This window comes from Stegodyphus dumicola, chromosome 2 (genome assembly GCF_044657685.1).
Source record: "Stegodyphus dumicola isolate Sdum_Otavi_A_Nest chromosome 2, ASM4465768v1".
Taxonomy (NCBI): domain Eukaryota; kingdom Metazoa; phylum Arthropoda; class Arachnida; order Araneae; family Eresidae; genus Stegodyphus; species Stegodyphus dumicola.
In genome coordinates, this window is record NC_140769.1 from 229,749,911 (window position 1) to 229,768,496 (window position 18,586).

At 31.2% G+C, this 18,586-nt stretch overlaps 1 protein-coding gene across 1 annotated transcript in view; it reads left to right on the top strand.

Moving 5' to 3' along the window:
* The window catches only part of LOC118192787 (putative RNA polymerase II subunit B1 CTD phosphatase RPAP2), a 43,814-nt gene that overhangs the window by 6,250 nt on the left and 18,978 nt on the right, over positions 1–18,586 (top strand). The window contains exons 2-5 of the mRNA XM_035363802.2: positions 361–463; positions 2,984–3,082; positions 11,799–11,864; positions 15,363–15,487. Of these exons, the coding sequence (XP_035219693.2) occupies positions 361–463; positions 2,984–3,082; positions 11,799–11,864; positions 15,363–15,487 (393 nt within the window). The remainder of the gene's footprint in view (positions 1–360; positions 464–2,983; positions 3,083–11,798; positions 11,865–15,362; positions 15,488–18,586) is intronic.

The window sequence follows — 18,586 nt, forward strand, 5'->3', positions numbered from 1 at the left end:
GTGAATTCTTGATTAATACTTTTGAAATAATATATTTTATTGCAAGAAATATTTTGATGATATTTATTTTGTAATATGTGAGACTTAAAAATAGAGAAAAAATAATGTATTTGGAAAAAATTTAGAGTCTGTGTTTCAATATTTAGTACAAGTCCTATGCAAATAAATTTCAAAAATACAAGTGTCTGAAAACAAATGTGAATTGTTCTAAATATAGCACAAACTTGTAAATAGTGCGAGTCATTTTAGATTAGATCATTCTTTATGCTATACAAAATAAAATAATTATATTTTTTAATTTTGATGAAATTAATTGTAATTAGTTGCAGATTTGTAATTAAGTTTAATTTTTGTTAATAGATTGTCTGCAAGAGAGAAAGTTTTAAAAATAAAACGCAGCATTTTAAAAATTGTTGAAGCATTGCTTGAAGAAGATGTATCTAAAGAATGGTTCTTAGCTAATGTAAGTATATATCTAAATTTATATTCTATATATTTTCTTATCTGTGTTTTGTAGCAAATTTGTAACTATGATTTTCTTTATGGCCTTATGGCAAAAACTGTTTTTGAAAATTATATTTTTTTAAATCTTGCGCTATGTATAAATGGCAAAGTAAAAGAAATTTTCCTTGTTTGTTGCAAATCATGGAAAAATCCTAGTTGGTACCTTTCTGCCATGACGCAAACGAGTGAATTAGGAGTCAAACAGGGACTCTGTTTTCACCGTATGCACACCAGTATGCAGTTTTAAAATGAACTAATAACATTAAAAAACAGGGGAAACGTATATTTCAGGATGCACTTTTGGCTATATTTTTGGTGCCTTTCCTGTTTATGTGCAGCGCCCTCCCAAGTAAAATGGCATCTAAAACATAGTGCAATAAAACATCTCAATAAACTGCATTTTAGAATCAATATAAAACAATGAGCTAACATAAAAATAGAAATACAGTCAAAAGTCTTTAATCTGGACGTCCATAATCCGGAATGATCTATAATCCAGACCTCAAAACTACAAACTTTCTGCGCATACGCATAATACATTTACGCATGCGCGTTTAATGTATAACGGACAGTATAAGCTAAGCTAAAATTATCTAATTATCTATTTCAGTTAATGTTGCAGATTGCGTTGCTCCTTAATCTTCTAATTGGATCCGGCATATTATTTTTTGCAGACTGTTAGAGCAATTTGATAAAAGTAAGCTTGAACTTTTGATTATGTCAAAAAGAATTTCCGATTCTGGAGCTGCCAAAGGATCTACAAAGCAAAAGCATGTTTTGATGTCCATCAAACAAAAAGTGGAATTGCTGCAAAAAATGGATAAAGGCATATCCTTTGTTTCTCTAACCATTCCAAAATCTGTTTATAAATTTCACGCTGCTCTGTGGGGGAGGGGGACGTTGCAGCACGCAATGAAGTGGAAGTTGATCTGTCAGCACTATCCTTATCTTCAGGGCAGATGTTTTTATTTTATTCGGCTTATAATTCCTTACTAAATGTAGTATTTCATCTCGATGTTCTCTATCTTTGATATGGTTTAAATCAAATTCCTCGTCATTATAAATATCACGAATACACATCAAATAGTTTTCTGGTTGCAATTTTCTAATTTCGACTATGCGTAATGTATGCTTTACGCATGCGCGTGTTGAAAGAAATGTTTAATAAAGTAAACAAATGAATATTAAGTTTATTTTTGTAAATTTTGATACCCTTTAGATCATAATTGCTCTTTATTTCATAAATTATGGTTTCATATTTTTAATTTTATAATTTCTGAATGACATCTTACCAGATTTAAACTGATGATCTATAATCCAAAAAAGCCAATAATCAGAATCGCCGAAGTCCCGACAAGTCCGGACACTTTTGACTGTTCATGTTATCTAATCTGTGCAGTACAAAAAGGAAATTACCTCAATTAGAAATTTCTGTCTTCAGTGTGTGGTACAGAGAATGTCTCAACAGCATCCAAAAACTATTCAAAATTATCTGAACTAGAATCTGTATGCTGCCTTCATCATATAAATTCACAAAAGGAGGAATAAAAAATGTCCTCTGTAGTGCCGGTCTGTCTATAGCATTTCTTTCAAAAATCCCTTTTTAATACACCCCCTATGCCTTTGATAGTGTTCATATGAGCTCCAGTTTCCAAATCCTTACATATCACTGTGTAATTTACTTAGAGGTCAACCAAAGTCCTTTAAACCTTTATTTACACACCAGTCAATCAATGTTTTCATTCCAAATTGTACAGAAACTTGAGGTTAATAATATCATTGGCAGACATTTTAAGGTGTAAAGCCCAAAATAAGCAACATACGTACTAACTGACATTAAACACAGAAATAAGCCCTTCAAAAAAATTAGCAACTTCGTGGCAAAAATTGGTGCTAAGGTTCATCAGGAGCATATTTGCCCATATATTGTGTTTTACTTCGTCTATTTTTGCAATTTAAATGTGGTTGACCTGACCTGAGATATATGTGATTCTATATAAGAAATAAATACTTATGTACAAAACATCTGATCAAAAATTTCATTAAAGACAAAATAAACGTTTTTTTATCATTATTACCATAAAATTGATAAGCAGATGAATAAGTAAAACAGCACACAATATCACAATGCTGCAATTAAAAAAGATTTCAATACATACAACAATATGATATGCAAACTTGCTGTGTAAGTTTGTAACATTTTCTGTGAGTGGATATTATAATATACAAATTGGCAAGTATTATACACTAGATGATAATGATGTAATTAATTTGTATTTAAACTTTAAACACAAATGGTTTTCAAAAGCTAGTCAGATTTTTATTGAAAAGTTATTTCTAAGACTAACACTAGGATGGAATAGTTTACAAGATACTGCCTATGGGAATCAAATGTATTTGTTAATGCATAACTATCAAATGTAATTTAAAATGTTATAAAATGAGTTTATTTTAAAGAGTATGTTTTAAATAATTTTAGTGTACAAAATTATGCCAAAATGATTATGATGATGTCATACAAGAAAGGAGCATTGAACATATGTGTGGTTATCCCTTGTGCTCAAAGCGTATTACACAGGTATGTCGCCTTTCCGTTTCTCTAATCTTTAAGATAGTTTGGCATTTTTGTATTTTACTTGTTATTTTAAAGAAATGTCAGAATTCAGTAGCTATGGTTAATCTATTTAAAAATATTTGAATATTTTCTGCAGATTTTTTTATATTTGATGCCAAAATGTTAGAAGTCAGCATGAAATAATGAATGCTGCACATCATAAGTATTTCAGGTGAATTAATACCTGATTGAAAATGTGAATTTTTTCTGAGCAAAACATTCTTCATACTTGGAGCTTCACTTCATACTCAGAGCTCATATTTTGCACATTATTGCAGTTTCATTTAACAATAAAACTACTGTAGATGCCATTACTGTCATATATTTAAGTAATATAGAACCTACTTTATAAGATATATATTTTTGAGTAAAATTCACAAAACATGAAAGATAATTTTTAACACTCAAAAAAACATATTACAAGAAGAGTATAGAGTAAATAAAATGTTTTTTTACCTATGTAATATATTAAGTTGATATTGTTGTTAATATTTTCAAAGAAAATTTCCACTTAAATAAAAAGTCTGCTTTCACCACATTTGCAGTCTATTGAATATTAAAATTCTTTCTGCATCTTGGTCTGTATTCTGATAAGTCTCAATTAAGTTGATAAATGTCTGAAACAAAATGTGTGTATTTCATTTTCTCATTATACAGTCAAAAGTCTTGGTACTTTTCCGTTTCGCCGGCGCAAATCTCGCCAAGCAGACTTTATTGGCGACAACATACAGTATACACATAAAAAATATTAAAATAATTTTAGTTCTAAGAATTCATTTTTTGAAGGCATAAACATTTTAATATCGCTTAAAACTTTATAAAAAGCCAATAAATAAAGACAATAAATTTGTAAAAAGACATTAATTCAAGAATTTACTATGCTTTCATGGTTCAACATACTAATTCGCCGGTTCATATCACGTGACCCCAAGCGATCTCATCTCACATAAACTACTCTACAAAAATCTAATGCTCTCAGTAATTATCTACATTAATTTCAAGTTAAATCTTAATTTGGAACACAAGTTTAAATGCAAGAAATATTTTAATGCGTATGAATAGCTTACTCAGAAATTATGTAAAACTGCAGTGCTTTAATTCACTAATGCATTCTCATTAGAATTGATGAATTTAACCCATGACTTTCCTTTTCTATATTTTCGGCTTCGGGTAAGAGCTGTGATTGCATCCTAATTGACTTAATTACCGAAAATAGCCTTAGACATAAAACTGAACTATCTGATAAAAATTCTATGTAATTATATGCCAAAGAAACAATCAATCTGATAAGAAAAAGCTGCGACTTGTTTTGAAAATGAGGCGTAAAAGGTTACCAGCGAGAATATTCCTTTTGGCATCGGTTGTACCATTATTGGCGACTTTATCGCTGGCGCCGGCAAAACGGAAAAGTACCAAAGTCTTTAATCCGGACTCGTCGGGACTTCGGCTATTCTCAATTATCGGTTTTTCCGCATTATAGATCATCAGTTTAAATCTGGTAAGATGGCATGCAGAAATTATAAAATTAAAAATATGAAATCGTAATTTATGAAATAAAGAGCAATTATGATCTAAAGGGTATCAAAATTTACAAAAAAAAGCTTAATATTTATTTGTTTACTTTATTAAACATTTCTTTCAATGCGTGCATGCATAAGGCATACATTACGCATAGTCGAAATTAGAAAATTGCAACCAGAAAACTATTTGATGTGTATTCGTGATATTTATAGTGACGAGGAATTTGATTTAAATCATATCAAAGATAGAGTACATCGAGATGAAATATTACATTTAGTAAGGAATTATAAGCCGAATAAAATAAAAACATCTGCCTTGAAGATAAGGATAGTGCTGACAGATCAACTTCCAGTTCATTGCGCGCCGTGACGTCCCCCCCTCCCACACAGCAGCGTGAAATTGATAAACAGATTTTGGAATGGTTAGAGAAACAAAGGATATGCCTTTATCCATTTTTTGCAGCAATCCTACTTTTTGTTTGATGGACATCGAAACATGCTTTAGCTTTGTAGATCCTTTGGCAGCTCCAGAATCGGAAATTCTTTTTGACAGAATCGAAAGTTCAGGCTTACTTTTATAAAATTGCTCTAACAGTCTGCAAAGAATAATAAGCCAGATCCAATTAGAAGATTAAGGAACAACGCAATCTGCAACATTAATGGAAATAGATAATTAGATAATTTTAGCTTAGCTTATGCCGTCCGTTATACATTAAACGTGCATGTGTAAACATATTATGTGCATGCATAAAAGTACGAGGGCTATCCAGAAAGTAGATTACGTTTTGGAATAAAAAAATAAACAAAGTATAGGAAACAAATTTTATTATATACAGATGAAAGCCACACTCAAATACTACTTTTCTACATAGTCACCATACAAATTAAGGCATTTATCGTAGCGATGTACGAGCTTGGAAATTCCTTCGTCGAAAAATTCGGCCGCCTGCGCCTTCAACCACTTCGTTACCTCTTCTTGCAGCTGTGCGTCGTCATCAAAACGCTGCATAACCAGCCACTTCTTCATTGCTGGGAATAGGTGGAAGTCACTCGGTGCCAGGTCGGGACTGTACGGCGGATGAGGAAACAACTCCCACTTAAAAGATTCAAGAACTTTACGAGTGACATTTGCCGTGTGGGGCCGGGCGTTGTCGTGAATCAACAAGATCTTAGAGCTCAACATTCCTCTGCGCTTGTTTTGAATTGCTCTTCTGAGTTTTTGGAGAGTTTGGCAATACCTTTGAGAGTTTATTGTAGTGCCTCTTTCCAGGAAGTCCACGAAAATTACACCTTTTCTGTCCCAAAAAACAGTCGCCATCATCTTCCTTGCCGACATTGTTTGCATGCATTTCTTGGGTTTTTGGGGAGAACTTGTGTGCCCCCACTGCATTGATTGCAATTTCGTTTCACAGTTCACATGTTTCACCCATGTTTCGTCACCAGTAACGATGCGATCGAGTAAAGAGTCACCATCCTTATGGTAAGCGTCCAAAAAGTTCAACGCTGCAGCCATTCGCTGATTTTTGTGGTCCTCTGTCAAGATTTTTGGAATCCATCTTGCACAAAACTTGTGGTAACCAAGCTTTTCGCTGATGATTTCGTGCAACAAACTTCGCGAAATTTGTGGAAAACTCAAAGAAAGTTCCGTTATTGTGAAATTTCGATTTTCACGGACTTTAGCATCGACTTTTTCGAGAAGTTCGGCGGTCACTATGCTGGGTCTCCCACTTCGATCTTCGTCGTGAACATTGGTTCGGCCATTTTGAAATCTTATGACCCACTGACGCACTCCACCTTCAGTGATAATGTTGTCCCCATACACTTCACGAAGCTGCCGATAGATTTCTATCGGTTTACAGTTTTTTGCAGTCAGAAACCTTATTACTGAGCGCAGCTCGCGGGATTTTCAATTAACGCAGACATTTCAAACCGTCACAGTATCTGAACAGAGCACAGCACGAACCTCTCACTAGCACGGCTAGATGCAGACTGAGCTGCGCAACGCTCTGACCCCAAGATGGCCGCGCTAGCCCCGCCCCTAGCGGACACAGACGGAAACGTAATCTACTTCCTGGATGGCCCTCGTATTATGCGCATGTGTTTACACATGCACAGAAAGTTTGTAGCTTTGAGGTCCGGATTATAGATCATTCTGGATTATGGACGTCTGAATTAAAGACTTTTGACTGTACTATATTTTTTAGTTAATTATGTGTAGATTTTTTTATTAATTTTTTATTAAATTAAAATAGTCAATGAAGTAGTTGGACATTTATTTATTATATTTACTACCATAAAAGACGCACTCAAACTTTTAAAGTTTCATTTTGAGGAGTAATATATGCAGGGTTGCCACACTACCGGAAGAAATGGGGAAAGTCGGAGAATTCGAAAATTGACCAAAAAAGTCAGGGAATTTCATACGACGATCCAAAAACAAAATGAGATTTTTGTGCCAACATTGGAAGCAATTACGTTCTTGGCAAATTATGTATTGCTGGAGTGTATTTGGGCATCTGATGTAGGGCCAATTTTCGCAGTTGCAATGAGATTCCTTTTTAGAAAGGCAAAAGCAAGTTTCAGCAACTTTGGTTTTCAGTAACCTCGAGAATCGAGAGACTCGCCTGTGCATGTGCAGTGCATGTTTAACGTTAGAAAATACCCTCCCATTCTCATATAAAACAATATTGGTTGAATCCTAGTATAATGTATGTGTGGGATTTGGCGACATTATGATAAGCCTTAAACCATGCATTTATGATGAGCAGTACACGGGTCATTTTTGTATGGGTGACAATTTTCAAAATCGGGCTTAAGCTGTAGCATAAACTAGGATTTTACCACAAAATCTTAAATTTTTTTTTTCCCTTTTAATAAGTGCCATCATTGTCATTTTGCAGTGAAATAAAAAAAATAGTGATTAGTCATCTAATTTTAACCCATTTAATATTATTATATTCACTAAAACATCGTTGAATATTGCAATTCAGTTTTTAATCTTTCAGTTTTTACTTTAGTAATTTACTAATTATTTTAATGTTATTCATATCATTTAATGTGGCTTCTTTTTCCTAAATTTATTTATTATTAGTTAGTAATACTTTCAAGTTTCAGGTAATTTTCTCTGGCATACTCCTGAAACTAATTCTAGCAGTATGATGACATTCCATTACAAAATTTAATGCACATATTTTTTGCTTATGTATGCTGCTAAAGAAATATAAAATACCTGAATTTATTTTAAAATGTCATTAAATACCTTTCTAATTAATTTACCCCTCAGCCCAGCCAACATGCACTACACAGATAAACTGGAATTTTCTTAAAACACACCTGCAAAACCTGTAAAAGTCAGGGAGTTTCATTCTTCTATTTGAGCAGCAACCTTGTACGTGATCAATATAACTTTACAATGAAGAAATAAGTATTATAATCTTGGAACAGTATGCACATGAAATATGTTTAAATGTGAAAATAAAGAATATTTCAATTAAATTTAAAAAGTATAATTACCATTGAATGCCTTACTCATTATTGACTTCTCTTAGGCATTATGCTATTAAAAAACTAAATCTCAAAAGCTGAGCCATCATTATCTTTAAACTATTCATCATCATGGGAGCTAGGAGAAACATTATCACTGCCACATGCTACAAGTTTATGACAGTTTTCATTTCACTGCATCTTTTAAATTTATTTTTTAAAATACTAATCCCCCCTTCTAAAGTCATGTCAAAATTTACAGACTTATCTAACTATTCAACTTCCTCATGAATCCTTTGAATAATTTATGAATACAAAATCTGATAGTTAAAATTAGCATATTAAATCTCTTGGAATTAGTGCTAAGTATTGATCTTACTAAATTTCTTCATAACATAAGGTTCTCACTCATATGGAAAAATCCTGGAAAATAAAAAAGATGAAAATAGTGAGGAAAAATTAAACTATTTATAAAAAATCAGCGAAGTTAAAAAAAGTGTAAATCAATCCTCTTAAATAGCCTAAAGTTTACATTTTAAATAAAAATGGCTGTTTTAAAAAAGAAAGCAAATAAAGAGTTGTTGTTATCTACTCCCCCCCCAAAGTATTTTTCTCATCTTACCTAAAACAACTTTATGTACCCATAATTCTATTTGTTTCTTGCCTACCAGCAGCTAAGTGGTAAGATCGCTAAACTCTGATAGTTTGTCTCAGGTCCAAATCTCAGTTAGCAGGCTGGCTGCATGGGAATTTACATAGTTTTCCTCATGTCTAATGTAAATATGAACCAGTTCCCTTAAAAAATTCTCCATGAAAGCATCCTTTCCTTTAGGCAGATGGTCTTTGTGTGCTTTTTCTTAATCTAAATATCTAATATGTTTACTTGATGTTCATTCTATTCTTTAGAAACTTAATTATTCTCTTACCCTTCTCTTTAGAAGTGTATTTTCCATTCAGGAATGGGTAATACAATTTTAAATTCATTACACTGCATAATTATTTGTTAAAATAAACATAAATTTCTGTTAATGAGGCAGCAGTCATAAAAGGTGCACTGAAAATGCAAGCCAATTCAAATCATGTCACAAGTAGCTGTGCAATGATGGCCTTGTGAATAAGTGTAAAAAATTAACATCATTGCAGTATTAATTCATATAACACGCTGAAGAACAAATGTTGAAGATAAAGAAATAAGTGTTAGCATAAGTTGCATAAGTTTATAGATCTAGTTTCAAAGGTTAAATAAAACCTTCTTCTTCAGCTGTCCAGCAAATTTATGCAGATTCTGCAGATTTATGTAGTTTACTTTGATTCTTGTTGCTTTATTATCTTCAAGACCAATGCAGAAATTTCCTTGTTTAGATTCGGCAAGGATCGCAAAGTACTTTTGATCTTGATATGGGATGTCATGCAAAATAGCAAAATAAATATCAGTAGGGCATTGGTTGCTACATCTAGCTTCTTACCTCATCGAATTCATGTGGCAGCAATTGTATGAAAAGATGTAAATGTTTCTAGGAGTGTTAAATAAAATCAGCAGTTTTATGCATTCTGTGTAATATGAAGTCAAAAGTCTGTTTTATATTTTTTTTTGTGTGTAATTATTTTTTTATGTATTCTGGATTTTATAAAATAATTTAATTTTTTTTTTCAAAGCTGTATGTATTGTTAGAGTTTGTTATCTAGTTAGATTTTGTACCAACATTTATGTTTAACACTAAGTGGCACCTCTGTCAAGTATGTTTTGAGACTAAATGGCACCTCTTTCACCTATTAACAGAAAAGTATCTGCAGAATTATGTTAAAACTCTTTTCAGTCTTGTTTAATTTTTAACTTTTCAGGTGTATTGTGAAATGCCTTGGGTGTAATATTTATTGTGAATGATATTAATACTGTTGTTATAAATTCCTTTCACAGAGTAAACATTCTCCCCAAAATTTAATATTTCTTTTTAAAAATTCTACTTACTACTTTTGACAGTTTACATGCATATTTCTATATGTCTTCATTTATGTATCTTTCATTTGTTTCACAATATGAGTAAAGTAAATTAAATTTTTAATAACATTCTTAGTAATTTTATTGTATTTTATAGTAAATGTATTAACGTTGGGGAAATTTAAGTGACATTTCAGGAGAAATTCTGTATAAGAGCTTTAGTTTTCTTGCCATCAATAGCATACCATATTTTATCAAAATTAAGCCCATATAATATAATAGAAAAGTTTTTAAACACTTAAATACTCCATGGTTGCCTAGACCACACTTTTTTTACTCACAATTTATATATAAATACACTGATGGGGGAAAAGATATACATATATATGATACCAGCAATGTATGAAATCCGGCATTCTATAGAATGCCTAGGCATTGTATATAATGCCCAAAACTAGTCAGCAATGTATGAAATGATTCATATTTCACACATTTCCTAGGCCTTCTATAGAATGCCAAATGACGAACCGGCAAAGTATAAAATACATTTCCAATTTGCTTCGAAGAACTGAAACTACTTGCCAGAAATTCGTAAATGATGTAAAAAGGCCAAAATGACTACTAAGAAGGAATCACGGGACTACTAACATGGGCAAATTATGATGTTTGTGGAAAACAAAAATACATTCTTTTATCCTATTAAAGAAAGCGTCAGTACTATGCAGAATTTCATCATGGATGCTGAGTTATTTTCCATATTTTATGAAAACTCATTTGAGTACTGCACAGGAACGAAGTGACGGAATGTCGAAAGAACTTTGAACTAATTACAAAAACATTGCACATAACGATATTGAACTGTAACAAGCACCATTGTGAGCCCTGCCAGAAAAAACGAAAATGCATTAAAAAGGGCACTGATTTGAAACTTATGATTGTTTCTGAATTTAACTTCCATTGTGAGGTAGATCTTACTGATTCCCAGTCTCGGCCAGATAGAAAATACAAATTTATTACGCTGTATCAAGATTAGCTCACTATCTTTTTTTTTTTTACATATTTTGAAGATCAGTTTTTTAATGGCACTCTTATTAATTTTTCAAAATAACATTTGTATTTTAGAGGAGTAAACGTCTTTTAAACAATAGCCTTATCATAACCTTTTTTTTTTATACTTTGCCTAAAGATAATTTGTCATTCTATAGAATGCCTAGGTATTACATACAATGCCTAGGTAATGTATGTAATAATTTTCTTATTTTATACTTTGCCTAAAATCATCCGGCATTATATAAAATGCCTAGGCATTCTGCAGATTGCCGGCGTTTCATACTAATTTTCATACTACTTTAAATAATTTTCATCCATCAGACCACTGTGGTGAGAATGGAAAAAAACCATTCTTGTTAATAATCTGTTCTAGAGTATGGCCCATTGTTTAAACAGTGCACAAGAAATACATTATTTATGACAGTAGTTTTTTGGATAAAGAATGCATCTTATATGTCAACAAATACAATAGTACTCAATTACTTTTTAAAATGAACATGGTGGAGGACTGGGGGGATGGCATGGTTCTAGTTTTTTCTCACCTGTTATCTACCTGGAGATGTAATCAATTGAATATAAAATAATGCTGATTGTTAATTACTTCCATTAAAATTATGTGGAACTTTATGGGGAAATTATATTATTGACAATTTTAACATTGATTCTCTATATATTTATTTTTATTTAGGTGCCTAAACAAAAGTATCACATATCTAGATTTTCAAATAAAGTATATGACTTGACAGAAAGAAAGGTATGTTGGTAAAAATTACTACTAAGATATAGCTGATAATTTTCTTCTTCTTCTTCTTCTTCTTCTTTTTTTTTTTTTTTTTTTTTTTTTCTTTTCATTTTTAAATGTTTAATAACCTATCCTAGGTTTTCAATGATTAAAAAATTGTTTTCACACATTTCTTTTGTTATATTTTAAAACACTGCATATTTTAGTATCTAAAAATGAAAACTGTAACTTTTTAAGATTTCCATTCTTTTCCAAACATGATTTTTGAATGTGTAAGATATTTTGCATGCAGTCAACTCAGAATTTATCAGGTTAATATTGGAATATTAATATTGAAAATGATGCAGACTGTTAATCTCAAAGCAGTTAAAAATGTAGAAAATGAGATTAATTTACATTGTATTTAACAGAAAAATACAATTAGCAATTTAAGTTTAATTTGTAGAATAAATTCATTTAATTTCATAAATTAAATGAGTATTCAAATGCTGATATCTGTGACAGGAATTTGTCAATCTTTTTTACTTTTTTCAAGCCATAGACCCGTGTAAATTGTGCGTTGATTCTGTATTGAATATTTGCTTTAAGTTTTCTTTTTAGATAAAAATTCATACTTTGATCATTAAAAATTGGTAATAATTTTTAAAGTTTGTGCCAGTGTCAACTTCCTATGAAATCAAATTGAAAGAAAAACATACCAGTGTAAAACTCATAATTAGGCAAAACAGCAACCTTATTGTGGCATAGAGTTTGATTAAAATTCTATTAATTTCAAAGACAGTTGGACAGAGGTCCTTTTTCTTTAAGAACAGAAATAATGTTGAACAAACTTAGCAGAGTAAAGTGAACACAAAAGTAGCCCCATCTGTTGAGGAAAAAAAAAAAAAAAAAAAAAAGGAATGAAGTGGCAAAAATTAAGATATTAAAATTCTAATAGCTTGTGCTTGTATTTTAAGTGTGTCTATTCTGCAGAGACACTATATACGTACAAACATCCAAGTCTTCTCTGGAATTCAAATTCAGGTCCAGTGACATAGCATCACAAACCACTACACCAATCAGGGAAGCATAATTGCTTAAAGTTTTATGTTGGAAGAAATTTTTAAATAAAATAAACTCTTAATATTGAAGTGTGTTTGTCAATTTTGGTTATTTTAAGGAAATAAAAATGTTTGATTATTTGACAAATAGTTATTTCATACTTTTAATTTTATAATTTTTAATATGTTATCCTACTAGATTTGAGTTAGTGGTCTAAAATCCAGAATCTTCCAATATTGCCAGAGATCCAATGGTTTTGGATCTTGGACCTTGTATTTAGTAATACAGTCAAAAGTCGTTAATTCGGAATGATCTATAATCCGGACATCAAAACTAAAAACTTTCTGCGCATGCGCCACGTTGAACATGCGCAGAGGCGTTCACGTGTGCAAGTAAGACCTTTTACGACTGCGCATATGAGTGTGTGCAAGTGCAGAATACGTTTTCGCGTGCGCATTTTATGTATAATGGACGTATAAGCTAAATAATTATCTATTTCAGTTAATGTTGATGATTGCGTTGTTCCTTAATTTTCGAATTGCATCCGGCTTATTATTTTTTGCAGACTGTAAGAGCAATTATATAAAAGTAAGCTTAAACTTTCGATTATATCAAATAGAATTTCCGATATATATTTGTTAATATGTAAAGGATCTAAAGCGAAAGTATGTTTTGAAATCCGAAATCTGTTTATCAATTTCACGTTGCTCGGCGGCGGGCGCATAATGAATTGGAAGTTGATTTGTCAGCACTATCCTTATCTTCAGCGCAGATGTTTTTATTTTATTTGGCTTATAATTCCTTACCAAATGTAGTATTTCATCTCGATATGCTCCGTCTTTGATATGATTTAAAACAAGTTCCTCGTCATTATAATTCGCTTCCAATAGCGAAGAAAAGTGACAGAGGTTATTGAAAACAAAAAAATTTTGATTGACAAATTAGTCGGTGTTCTTGACACAGCAATTATAGGACTTGAACAGCGGAACTTTGTAACTGAACACAAAATTATGTCTTTTTAATAGAATTAAAGAGAAAGTATTATCACATGAAACGAAGCAAAACTTAAACAACTTACATTGAAAGAAATGTTTAATAAAGTAAACAAATAAATATTAAGCTTTTTCTTTTTGCAAATTTTGATACCCTTTAGATCATAATTGTTCTTTATTTCATAAATTACGGTTTCATATTTTTAATTTTAGAATTTCTGCATGCCATCTTGCGAGATTTAAACTGATGATCTATAATCCGGAAAAATCGATAATCCGGAATCGCCGAAGTCCCGACGAGTCCGGATTAACGACTTTTGACTGTAATAGCTTTCTAGCATGTAATTTCAGTGTACTAGATGATTTGATGTGTTTGCATTTAACATTCTTTTTTCATCAAATATCTGTTTGTAATTCTTATTTTGCCTCTGTTTGGGGGGGGGGGAAACTGAAGCCCAATGCTTTTATTATTGTGATTGTACTTATGTTTAGAAAGTTCTTTTAGTTTAACTTTTCTTCCATCAGTATTTATGAAGCATCAGCTTTGATGTTATTGAATATATATTTAGTAAAAACCCTCTACAAATATAGAACATATTTTCTAAATTGGAACTTTGTAATTAATTTATGCCACTGTTAAAATTGCTATTTCATGAAGATTCAGTACTTTTAAAAATCAGCTTACCGCTATGCCTTTTTTTTTTTTTTAGCTAAATTAAAAAATTGAGAATTGTTCTGGTAAATTATGTAATGTTGGTCTTTATCTCCCCCCCCAAAAAATATATACATGTAATATAATAATAGGAAGGAAAAGACGGAGCAGTATTGATGCGTATGTATATCCATATTGGAGAGTAAGAATTTTGAATGCACCGTATGCTGATATGCTGAGATCGTAATATCTAAGAAACTTGGCAGTCGAGGCAGTTTTAATTCCATTTTTATTTTCCAGTTGATGTTTGTGACCACAATTCACTTGACACTTTAGTCGTGCCTATTCAAGAACATTTACTTTTTTAATACTTTTGCGAAAGCGAGCACAGAGAAATTACAGCTTGGCAGGGTAGAGAGCGAAGCTGAAGTGCGTAGCTATCCTATAGGGAAGCACATGAAGAAAAATGTTTTGGTTTGAGTCAAAAGTTTCAGTTTTCAATTATTCCATCATCAGCGCTACACAGACCATGCAGAATAGAATGATCTAGAAATGATGCAATCCAGAGAAGTTATAACAATTTTTAGAACAGAGAGGGAGAATTAAAGTTTTACCGTTAGTTTAAATTATAATTTTGATTCACATATTTTTATCTTACATACATAATGAAATAATAATAATAATAATAAAAAGGGAAAATAATTATGAGAAGTGTTAAGAAGTATGCAAAATATTTCAAATTTGACCGCAAAGCTCGTATAAAATAGTAGTACTTTGCATATTTAAAATTTATGTGCACAAATAACATGTAATGTTCTCTTTCAGTGTTTTTGTAGTAATGCATGTTACAAAGCTTCAAATTTCGTGAAAGCTCAGCTGTCACCTGTGCCTTTGTATATGCGGAAAGAAGAAACTATTGTAGTTAATCTTCTTTCTGACTGTGACAATAAGTGAGTTGACTTCTTAATTTGTCTTATCACTGAAACATAACTGGTTTCCAAAAGTTGAGCAATAAATGGAAATCTGATGATAACTCAAGTATGCAAGCAAAATGGACAAACTTGGTGAAAATATTTATTATACTTCTTGTAACTTAAAAGCATAAGCAAATGTTATGCAGAATGTTTACATTTTATGGTATCAACAGGAACATAAAATCTTTTGAAACAGACAAACAAATTAAATACAAAGAAACTTCTCAGTAATGAGTATGATCACACCGAACAGTAATATAGGCCTGACAGTGATGTCTCATGTTGATTATAATGTTAAATGAGACTTGTTTGCATGGGTAGCAATGCCCATTGATCAAGTAAAATAGTTCTGATCCTATCAAGGATTCGGGAAAGGAGTTGGAAGCCAGCAACATGCCTCTCGAGTGCATCTGACATGCTGAATGGAACAAAAGTGGGGAAAGCATGTTGGCTGTTCCTTTTGGACTAGAGTTTCATCTTCAAGGAGAGCAGGATGTTTTCTTACAAGGAGAGCAGTATTAGAGAGGGTATCATCTGCTTTCAAAATGAAGGTATTGCCGGTTGCGACAGCGTACGAGCGAACAGTAAGATCCAATATGCTGTCTCTACACCCTACCTGAACACTACTTCCTGCATAGATATCCCTTTCCTGTATGCTGAATAGAAGATATCAAGTATTTGCTTCTCCATGTATAAAAATTTAAGAATCATTTTGTAAAGCAAAGTGGGACTCATCAGTGACAGACCTTTATTGAGTTTTAGTTCAGCTTACATGACTACATGTCCAATTCAAGCTGGGGAGGTAAGCCGGACGTACGGTGCAGCTCGTGTGACATATAGATCTCTTTCATGCAGCCTTCTGTGTACTGTTGTGGCTGATACTGTCCTTCCTATAATAGAAATAAACGTTAATCTAAGCTGAGATGGAGCTGCAGTCCTATTGTGATGTGCACTTAGTTACAAATATGGTCTTTTCTAGATGTTGACCTGTCTTTTGTAGGTCTTCAAGAGGCTGAACCAGTAGTTAGAAATATGTTTCACAACTGCTAACCATGGAACAGTCATTTAGCCATTTTGCAATGCCAGACTGTTCTTTACCTGCTTCTAATCGACCTATGGCTCTGTAATGCAATTTTGCTGCCAGATGTTATCTCGAACTCATTTTTACATTTTTGCTGTTTTAAAATTGTCTAATGTATTGCCATCCATTGAACAGCGATTCCCTCCTAAACAGCTGATTTTAAGGTGTATCATATTTATATAGACGCTCATGCATAATGCTACTCGATGCAACTTCCTTTTGTTTGTGACATATTCATATTTCAAGAATTTTGAACTATTTTAACTGATTTATCGTGATTTTTCAATTTGTTGCATAACTTTTGGAAATCAATGTATTTTGAAAAGAAATTTTATCTCTCTCTCTCTTTTTCCTTTACAGAAGAGAAAGGCCTTTCTTGGCAAATCTAAATGAGAATTTTGTATGAAAAATATACAAAAATACACACAAAAATGACAAATATTAAAAAAATTATAAATATATGTGTGAAGAGGAAAAAAATTTTATTATAATATTTCAGTTGTCTGTTCATTACCAAATTCATTCCATGCTGTTTTGATTTACAACATTTAATCAAAAACTTTAAAATGCCGTTAAAAACTAGCAGAATGATTCAACAGCTTTTGACAATACTTGGCAAATCTTTTTGTAGTCTCTCAAATAGCTGTTATTAGACTATAGCCCTTTAGCTAATCATAAGGTTTTTAATTAATTTTCTAAATTTAACTAATCTGTATCTACCAGACAAGTTGTGCAGCTTAAAAACAATAAATATATACTTTCTTAATTAAAAGGTACACTGCTTGACAATTGCTAAGGAGTAGAATCAACAATTGATAACATCATTCAAAAAAAGGAGACTAGTGCATTGTTAATAAAGTTCGTAGAGTATTATTATGCAAAATAGTATTAAAAAGTATTAGGAAATAATATGGATTCCTAGAATGAGAGTAACAGTTTGTTTTATGTAATTACTTTCCTTTGGCTTTGTAACTTTCAAATTTCATTCTTCCAGATTGTTTTAAGGAGATCTGAAATGTCATAAAAGTGTTCGTAAAGTAAAGATGAGGACACAAACAGAGCAATCTAAACTGACACTGTATTCATTAACATAATTTATACCCTTGATTTTTTAACTTTAATATGAACTTAAAATTGGTGCATATCCTTTTATATTTCATAATTTAATATTAAAAAAAAATGTTACATGAATTTGTGAATACTGCTATGATGATATATAAATAGCTTTACTATCTTTAGTGAAAACTTTAGTCTTTAAACTTTTTTACGATGCATATCATAGCACTTCTTCTTAAATAGGTTTAAAAAACACTTCAGTTTCACTTCAAATTTTTTAAAAAGTGCATAAATTATGAGAGTTATTTTGGTACTTATACTATTAGCACAATCATCTTAGAATAAGTTGCCAAAATGGCAATATATGCAGGGGAGTTTAAACAATAGATGTAAGGTGTATGCTAAAACTAATAAAGTTGTAAACATATTGGTTATCTTCAAAATAAAAATTTTGTAATTGCTCTTTTTTTTTTTTTTTTTTTTTTTTTTTGGTAAAAAAGGAGCAATTAAATTTGTAGTTAAAATTTTATATAATTTATGAATAATAAGCATTAAATTGGGCCCTAATAAAAATGTGTAGTTTATTTATTAAAGAAATAAAATTTTTTGAAACATATGTTCTGCACTAATAGTAAAATATGAAATAATTATAAACAAAGAAAATGTGATTTTTTATTTATTATTAATGCTCTTAATTATTTTTTTAGAAAATGATTTCTTGGATGTGACATTAGTTTAATTTAAATTATTTTTTTATTTATCATGAATAATTTCATGTAAAATTTAGTTAATGTGTATCTGTGAAATAAGCATACGTCTCAGAAGTGAATATCTTTCTAAATATGATAAAGAAAGAAAGTGATAGTTCAGAGTGCTGATTTTTTTTCAATTTTTATTATAATATAGGTAGCAGTTTTGTATAATAGTATAGAATAGAG